The sequence below is a fragment of the Rhipicephalus microplus genome, chromosome 1 (assembly GCF_043290135.1).
Source record: "Rhipicephalus microplus isolate Deutch F79 chromosome 1, USDA_Rmic, whole genome shotgun sequence".
NCBI classification, from domain to species: domain Eukaryota; kingdom Metazoa; phylum Arthropoda; class Arachnida; order Ixodida; family Ixodidae; genus Rhipicephalus; species Rhipicephalus microplus.
In genome coordinates, this window is record NC_134700.1 from 28,922,352 (window position 1) to 28,931,695 (window position 9,344).

Genomic DNA, 9,344 nt, shown 5'->3' on the forward strand with positions numbered 1-9,344 from the left:
GGGTATGCATTGTTCTGCCATTGTGTTAAAGATTTGGCATCAAGATGTAGTGAATTATTTTTTTTACATTTGAAAGCAAATATTCTTGTTTTGCCCTCAAAAATATGCAATATTTATTTATTGAAATAACAGTACAGTATTAAGTGAGAAATGCTTAAATTTTCGTCTGCAGTGATGCCAGGTGCATCTGCCCAAGTGTGTTCCCAACACACCTCTGGTTTTGTTGTTAAGTCGAGTCAGCAGGGCGTGACGGTGCATCTACTTAGCTTTGTCGTCGTTGTGCAGTCAATTTAAAATGAGTGTAGGCAAGACGCACTCGTGAAAAAACACGAACTTGATTGCAATATGGTTCACTGGCATGAGACGCTACATCTGTGCACATCGATGAGTGGACGAGGCTTCGTTTAAACTGTCAGATATGACTCGTAAAGCTTCAACGTCGCAGCAAATTTCAGACCTAGTGGCCTTCAGCCTCTTTGAACAACCATGGCGTTGTTTCAGTGTTTTTCACTGCACCCCGCTACCCGCGCTGTGCAAAGAACGAAACTGAAACTGTAAAAAAAGTCTGCAGACAGTTCACTAGCCCACCCTATCCAATCCGAAGCCTGTACTTCCCATAATTCCCATGGAGGTACACGATCAAAGTGCCAGATTCCTCTCTAGGTATTATTGTATGAAACTCTATGCGTTTAGAGCATTACGTTTCATGAAGAAGCTATTAAGATGAGAGAAAATTTTTTCCAGACCCTTGGAAAATATTGACAGTATTGAGATCGGCCTGTAATTACTCAAGTCATTTTTATCTTGGCTGTTTTCGTTGCACGAGAGAAAGAACCACATTCTAAGACCAAATTATATATGTATGCTAAGTGGGGTGCATATTATCAATCACATATTTTACAGGAATAACTTGGAACCCATCGATATCAGTTTTTTTACTATTTTTCAGTTTGAAAAATTTGCGGCAAACTTCTTCATTATCTGTTGGCTCTAAAAATATAGTTTGCGGGCACTTACCTTTGATCTCCGCGTCTGTATGAACCAGTGCAGCTGGCACCACGTTCGTGAAATACTGGTTGAATTCATTGGCCAAGAAAGTGCCAGAGATTTTAATACTGCCTAAAGTTATTTCCAACATGAGAGAATCTGGACTTTTAATTGAGCACGTCATCTTCAAGTTATGTGTGCTTTCTTCTGGACATCATAAAACAGGTGGTGATAATGGGAATTCTTAGCTTTTTTGAGATTTTTGTTTAATTTTTCTCTGTATTTCCTGAATCTTGCAAGGTCCGAGGATATGTACGATCAAAAAATTTCCCAATTAACTATTTTTTTGAATTGATCATTTTTGTATGTTCAGGATGGATCCACTGTTTTTTTTTTTTTTCCAGTTTTAGTGTTCGTATGGAAAGAATCTGTTGTACATGCGACGAAAGATTAACAGGAATTTATTGTAGGCTTCTGAAGCATCATTTTTGGAATATATTGAAGACAGGTCGGAGTACACCACGCATGTGCGAAACGAATCGACAGTTTCTTCCTATTTATTTGCAACCTAATGATTTGTTTCTTGTAATTTATGTTGATTGTAGGCTGTGAATTAGCTTTTACAGTAAATAATAATATTTATGTGACACTTCGGTGATGCTTTGAATGATAAGAGTTGTATAACATAATTAGCGATTTGCTAGTAAAACACCAGTAGCTGCTCCAAACTAGCATTTTTTTTCCTCCTACGAAAACATTTATAAGTGCTCCGAAGCATAGTACTTTATCTGCTCCAAATGCTGTTTAAAAAAGTAAGAAGTCACTCCTACCACTGCATAGAGGATGTCATTAGAGTACTAGCTGCTATGTGAATGTGAAGAAAGAAAAGTAGATAGCTTGCGTTCACCAGCAGGAACTGTCTTTGGCGAGTGATCTTTTAGTCTGCATTTATTTCTTCACATTTACTTTGCAGTTGGTGCTTCTAACTGCATTTCCTATGCTATCCTTGGCATCAGGGTCTGACTGAAAAACCAAGCACATGAGTTTACACTTGTTTCCTTGCCCGAATTCTGGGGTGTTTATAATGATGGAAGTGGTTTATGATGATGGAAGTGGTGGTACTTCATGGCTGGCTTAGTGTATTAAAGGGGGTCTGGAATAGTAATGGGTTTGAAGTGGTTCACAGGTGAAGGAAGTTATCTGCATTGGATGCTAATATGACACTTTTGTCGTTCAATGTCAAGCTGAATTCAAATTTGCCGTGCTTGCTCGAGGTGACCGAGCGGATGCAGCAAAGTGTGCTTCTTTTGTTGCAGACGAGCAGTTCCTGTTGATTCGGCTGGCCTACAGTGCCATAGACGTGTATGCCATGGTGGCGGTGTTGTCCCGAGCGAGCCGTGCCTTGGAGAAGTCGCTACCCTCGGCTGAGCACGAGGCCCTGCTGGCCCAGCTCATTTGCAGCGAGGTAGTACTCGTTCTTCTTCCTCCTTGTGTGGCCCACTTGGGTTGACACTTTGCTCATTAGTCTTGTACCTTCACATGACATGCTCACATATCTTGCATTGAGTTTCTTTGAGCAAGTTTCAAAGTCCGGCTTTCTTAGTGCGTCGACAGTGGCAGGGAGTTTTCTGCAAAATGTTGCACTGCTCAGGATAAAAGAACAATATGCTTTCTGCAGTTGCAGCTAGTTACTTCAGTACTTGCACATGCCAAACAATCTGCCAAGTTGAAATCTGAAGCCGTATATTACAAAACCCTTTATATTGAAGTATTTTTGGGCCCCTGCCCCGCCGCGGTGGTCTAATGGCTAAGGTACTCGGCTGCTGACCCGGAGGTGGCGGGATCGAATCCCGGATGCAGCGGCTGCATTTCCGATGGAGGCGGAAATGTTGTAGGCCCGTGTCCTCAGATTTGGGTGCACGTTAAAGAACCCCAGGTGGTCGAAATTTTTGGAGCCCTCCACTACGGCGCCTCTCATAATCAAATGTTAGTTTTGGGACGTCAAACCCCACATATCATCACATATTATCATCATATTTTCGGGCCCCATTGTTGGTATCTCAAAGACTTGACAGAGAGATACAATATTTGTGCAGGAATAGTGAATATTTCTCCACGTAGTGATTCCTGTGCATTGAAGGATGGCCCTTGTAGTAGGAGGCGTGGAACAGCTGCACCATTTGCGTTATTATTTGCCAAATTTATTTACCTGCATTATCCTGCGCCGAACCACCCCTGCTGCGCCAAGCTCACTTATCAGCACCTTACTGCACTGCACGACATGAATGTAGCCGCAACGTGCGAAAGCCATTAAGCAGCATGCCCAGAAGCATACTATTTACAAAATATGCTTACTTTAGATTCAGCTAAATGGTTGTAGTTTCAGTTTCATAAAGGCTCAGCAGCAGCAGTAAACCTCGATTCCAAGGGCGTGGACTACAGCACTGTTGTGATCGCTGTGCACTAAAATAGCTCATGAATACTTCTATGCATGCTGCTCTCTCAACGCGAAGAGACTGTAAAAAGTGCATCTTTCTTTGGCCGTATTCTCTTACATCCATGTTTTGTAGAGTTGTGCAATAATGAATCTAAAGAGTGGGCTGGCAGCCTTACAATTTGTTGCTATTGCTTTTATTGCTCCGCCGTTCTGCTGAAACTGTTTTTTTACATAGCTTGTTGGCAGTGTTGAAAAAAAGAAAAAAAAAGGATGACATGCAATAACTGTCCTCAAAAGAACCGAGGGTGGTGGCAGCCAAGCAAAGACAGGTGCACAGGACTGTTCATTGAGCGTATGCTTGTATTCTCGTTCATTTGGCCGCTGTGCTTATACGGTTCATTATACAGTGCTTCTTGGCTTCGCAATTGACGCCTGTGCTGTCAGGTTATAAATAATAAAAAGGGGGCGGCTGTACATAGTTAAAAAGTCACAGTTGCATCACAAAGGCAAAGAGTGCATGCGATAGCAATAAATTGTTATGTTATGCAAAGTTAGGCTGGCAGTGAACTCTTTTAGATGTGATCTCGCGCAGCTCTACAAAATGCTCATGTACGAGAATACGGCCACTCAGAGAGAGCAACACTTTTCACGCAGTTTCTTCGTGATAAGAGCAGTGAAAGTGCAGCACGTGGAAAGGTACGAGAATCGCCCGCTGATGGCTGCCAAGCTAACGTACTATAGGAGTTCGGCTCTAGAGTTTTGCAGACACATAGCCCCACTTGTCAGAGCAGTTTTGGGTAGTGCTAAGTCAGACTCCCTTGCACAGCTTGCAGTGCAACCAGAGAGTGCGAAACGATGACTAAGCTGATTATTAGGCATGCTTTCACATTGAACACTCAGAAAAAGAGCTATGAATTTCTCTCCAATAGTGGGACACATAACTGAACCGCCATGACGTGCTTGCTGTATTTGTCGCCAAAACGACGACAAAAACATCAGCAAACGCAACAGCTCTGTGCACTACAAAGAGAGCCCTCGATCAACTCTACTGTTGGATTGTGAATTGCCATGGACGTAATTGACTTTGCTGATGCAGATTTCTGGAGCTGTTGGACGAAGCAAAACAACAAGAGTACTGGATACAGTCCGTTGCGAATATCTTGACTAAGCAAAGTACTCGTGTTCTCCACAGCCATTTTCATGAGAAAGTGTGATAATGGTGGTATCCTGTTATTGTTTTGAGTAGCCTTGACTGAGAACTGTGGCACCCTTGACTATGAAGCTCTGTATGCGTATCGTGCAACAGTGAAATACAGACTGGTGACGAGTGCAATAAACATCGCGCAGTCGATGACCACTTGTATTCTTTACTGGTCACCGCCACACAGCATCAAGCATGTATGCTATGAAGGCTCATTTAGCTAACACGTGCGTCAAGCAAGTAAATCGCAAAATGTTGGTTGTGACCACCATAATGTGTTTATTGATGGTGGTCTCTGCAATTGCTGGAGCTATTTTGGACGCCTCAGTTTTGCCTTTTGGTGTACACTGAGATAACGGACACGCACATGTCCCCATTTGCAATATATACAAGTGGAGGACAATCGTTAACACAACATTTGAGGATGCATAATGAAACAGTTCAACGCACAAGAAATGAGAGATGGATAAAGAATGCAACTGCAAAGGGGCAATTTGGGCATGATAAAACATTTGTACCTCTGATTATAAGATAATTTGCACATGTATCTACTTAATCGCTTTGGCATTATGTGTATGCGTGCCCGAATTCAACGCGTTTAGTTGTTTCTGAACGGTCATTGGAGTGCTCGTTGAAGGCGTTTTGTTGCTCATTTCGCCACTGAAAAGGCACGTCTTCTCTTGTAAGTTTCGTAAGGGCTCTGCGATTTTTGAGAAATTTATGATAAATCGTCTATAGTAACCTTAGAAATCTCCGTACTTAGTTTTTGTCTGTTGGCACTGGAAACCTCGCGACGGCAGCCATCTTATTGGGATCAGGGTGAACACCTTGGACACTGACAACATGCCCGAAAAATCGAAGTTCTTGAAACCGAATTGGCACTTCACTGGCTTGATTGTCAAATCTGCCAAATGGATTGCCTCTAACACTGACTGCTGGTGCTTGATGTTCTCCTCAAATGTAGCGGCAAAGTTGACCACGTCGTCTAGGTATATAATCGAGCCCGCTTATAACGAACCTGAGTGTGATGCGGCATCCGTTCGCTGTATCCCAAAGTTCGTAGTAAATGAAGCACAGTTTTTAAGAAAAGTTGCGAGTGAAAACGCGAAATTTTTTGTTCCAAAAAGTCCGTGATGCATGTGTTTCGAAGAACAGAAGCGATAAGGGCGGTCTCGAGTACATTTAAATTGGCAGGGTGCTTGATCGCCAAGGCCCGTGGCATAAGCTGCATGAGGCTCTGGCTCCAAAATTTCATCGTTCTCGCAATACGATTCCTCCAAATCGCTCTCGCCATGTACTTCATTCACAATGCCCCAATCCATGCATGGTTCTGCAGTGTTGGCATCATCATCTGTCGTAATTAAACTATCGCAACAGATGTTCCACCCGCTCTCCCAGGTCGGAGTCGACGACACACGTCCACGAATCACCGCCGCAGTTCAGAAGCTTCAGGCTCGGGGTCGGGCCCGACGTCGATGAAGTCGGCCTCGCGAAAACAGTTTAACGCGCATGTAGCCGTCACTGCCGCCCACAAAATATTCACCATCTCCACAGCTGAATACAGAGACACCCGAAGCGGCTAGTTAGCTGCCAGGTGGTCAACAGCTATGAGCAAGCACTCCGCAACAGGCACCTAACGCACGGATTACGCTCAAGCCAAGCGGTCACACTTTCGACGTTTTGTTGAGCGGCAGGAAAAAGCGTGCTAGTCCTCCTGTCGGCCATCATGAACACGCGCACACCAAAAGCGAGCAAGTCGCGCACACGCGACACACATGCCAGAACGCGTGGAACCGCTCTGGGCCCATATCCAGTCAGAAAACGAAACTAATTCGAGCCAGCATGGCGGGCGTCGCGGAGCTATGGAGACGGGCGAAGAAGTTGTTATCGAGAGGAGAGCAGACTTTATGAGAGAAGGGCAAGGAGTTGTGCGATAAAGGGGAGGATGCGGCGGGAGGGCGTCCTTGAAAACCAAAACACACGGGAAGGAGGCAGGCTGGGTAGCTTGCTTTAAAGGTCCGCGAAACTCGCACGTAAAAAAGCTTGGAAAGAGTGCATGGCCGCCTAAATTGGTGCGCGTGGCAATGTTCGAAGAATCGGCGGCCGAGATCAAAAAATTGTTTTGTTGCGCAAGCGGGTTTGCGTGGCCTCACGAACTTCGACATTTCGTGATTCGTTCTGCGCAAATTAATAGCCGTTTTCGCGCTTCTGCACGCGCATGTAAGGCATGCTGAGCCGAGTGTGAAGTGGGCGAGAACAAATCCTAAACACGAAATGAATCCCAAATTATCAGAGTCGGTGGAATAGCATACGCTCGTGCACTAGACTCAGACTATCTGATACAGTCGGGGGCTGACGATGTTATCAATTGGTCTGGTCACTTCAGGCTGGCAATGCCAATGACAGTACCAGCGATCAAAAACAGGGTAAATGGCCGACTGGTCTTCAAAAGATCGGTGGCAGTGTGAGAACACGGACCTCGTCTGGCAATGGGGGGTGCTCAGAGTAGCAGGGGGACAAAGGACGGAGGGGTGGGTAACAAAAAGCGGTTGAGGAGAGCGGCAACTAGAGGGGCGCGGAGGCAGGGTCGGCATTTAAGAATAAGAATGTATTGGCACCTCGCCGATGCCTGATCAGTGGTCAAAATCGGTTTCTCGGGAAGTCGGCAGACCGCTGACTTCGTTCGCTGTTACCGGTCAGCGGCGCTTGGAGACGTTCGATGTAAGTGCGATTTTGTGCCATTGAACCAATGTATATTTTCACGGTCACGCGGATATTGTTCGTTTTAAGCGCAAGTTCGTTTTAAGTGGGGCCGTTATACGTGGGCTCGACTGTACTAAGCAACACTGCAACTTCAGTCCGGAAAGCACAGTGTCGATCATGCGTTGGAAAGTTGCCGGTGCACAACAAAAACCGAATGGAAGAGCCTTCAATTCATAAAGTTCATCTGGAATAACAAAAGCAGTCTTCTCCCGATCATGCTCATCGACTTCGATTTGCCAGTATCCACTTTTCAGATCTAAAGATGAGAAGAACTTGGCACATCAAAGTTGATCTAACATGTAATCGATTCACAGAAGGGGGTGTACATCCTGTTTAGTCACAGCATTTAATATCCGGTAGTTGTCACAAAACTGTTGCCTGTTCTTCTTGACAAGCACCATGGAAGATGACTACAGACTGTTAGAAGGCTGGAAAACATCATGATCAAGCATCTCTTGTACCTTTTTTTTTCTTAACTTCTCTTTACTTTCGAGAAACAAGATACGAGTGCTGGCGTACCAGCCTCGTTGTGTTGTCCGTTATGATTTTCTGTTCTGTAATGCTTGTGCGCCGTGCCTTTGAGCTATTGGAGAAACAGCTGCCGAATTCCTGTATGAGGTCGTATAGTTGTTGACATTAAATTTCTGGAAGGTTAGGATTTACATATAATGTGTCGCAGACATCTGATGGTGCTTTCATATTCATTGACGACATTTCAAGACTGCATATTTCTGTGACTTCACAAAACTCGTGAAGAAAGGCTATGGTCGTCTCCTTTCCGATGTGCTGGAATTGTTCCCGAAATTTGTCAGGAGAATGTCTGTGCACCCGTTTCACTGCTGGATAATCCGTTGTGCCACACAAACGCCTCTTTTCAGGAAAACATCCATTTTGCTGTCCGCCATGCCTTCGTAGTTGCTAAATGTATCATTCTTCACGACAACCATTACACTGCTCTTGGCGGTACAGTCGCATTATCATCGACGACGTGCAATGTAGTGGTGTATCGCTCATCTGCTTGTGCTACCTGTATAGCTTGCTTTGTTGAAAATGACACTCTAGACCTGTGGAAATTGATAATGGCACCATTACGTTGTAGTAAATTCATTCCCAGTATGACTTTCCTTGAACAAAGGGGCAGGACGACAGTCGCAGACGTAAGTGGAGCCCCGTATCCCAACTCTTGCAGGGCATCTGCCGAGAGGCATTGAAAGGTGACGGTCTGCCATAACTACTTGAGGTCCACTCCATTCGGTGAGAGCTTTTCCATGTCACTTCGCTAAGTCATAACATACCATGGGCTAATCTGCACCGGTATTGATTAAAGCGTTTAACTCTAGTCTGTCTATTACCAATGGCAAATCTGAAGTTATTTTCTCACTATTGCACTTCTTTACCTGGCAACAGTCGTCGTCATTGTGACTCTGGTATCGCAGTGGAAGATCTTCATATCCCAGATAACCTGCACAGGTCAATCTGTTCAGTTTCCTGGGTTTGGGCTAGGTGAGCAATCCCTAAGCGTGCTTGGCAAGTAATGTTGGCTGGGTGAGCGGTGGCGCTTGGGGGATGGTGAGCGTAGTTGATGATGATGAGGTAGGTAAAAGTTCTAAAGCGAGCATAAGTGTTCTTCAATTTCAGATGATATCTCGCCATTTTGCGGACATGGTGCATTCATGGCCAATCCCCTAAGACTAGATTGACGGTATAGGCAAAATCGGTACAGGTGACCAGCCTCTGCGCAGTGGAAGCACAAGGGCCTACGTGTGGCGTCTTGCCATACATCGCTCTTCCGTGGAGCTGTCACTGTCGCACGAGGGGCACTGCGTGTTGCGTCTACGATATGAGGCAGACTGCGCATTGTCTGCACTTAAGCAGCTGACTTCTCGATCGGCGCACAGTGCAGAGCAGGTCGCCTGAGCACCTCAAAGTATGTTACCGCCCGTCATGTCGTTGGCA

General features: G+C 45.1%; 1 protein-coding gene across 6 annotated transcripts in view; it reads left to right on the forward strand.

Annotated features, from left to right (window-relative positions):
* LOC119178100 (very long-chain specific acyl-CoA dehydrogenase, mitochondrial-like) overlaps window positions 1-9,344 on the forward strand; it is a 236,796-nt gene that overhangs the window by 210,356 nt on the left and 17,096 nt on the right. For 5 of the 6 annotated variants that reach the window (XR_012894667.1, XR_012894668.1, XM_037429261.2 and 2 more), the window contains one exon: window positions 2,304-2,452. Coding sequence is in view for 4 of the 6 variants with exons in the window: in XM_037429261.2 (XP_037285158.2) it covers window positions 2,304-2,452 (149 nt within the window). In the remaining 2 variants the exon portion in view is untranslated. Of the gene's footprint in view, window positions 1-2,303; window positions 2,453-8,577; window positions 8,644-9,344 lie in introns of those variants that run through there. The other variant, XM_075891514.1, reaches the window with a different exon arrangement.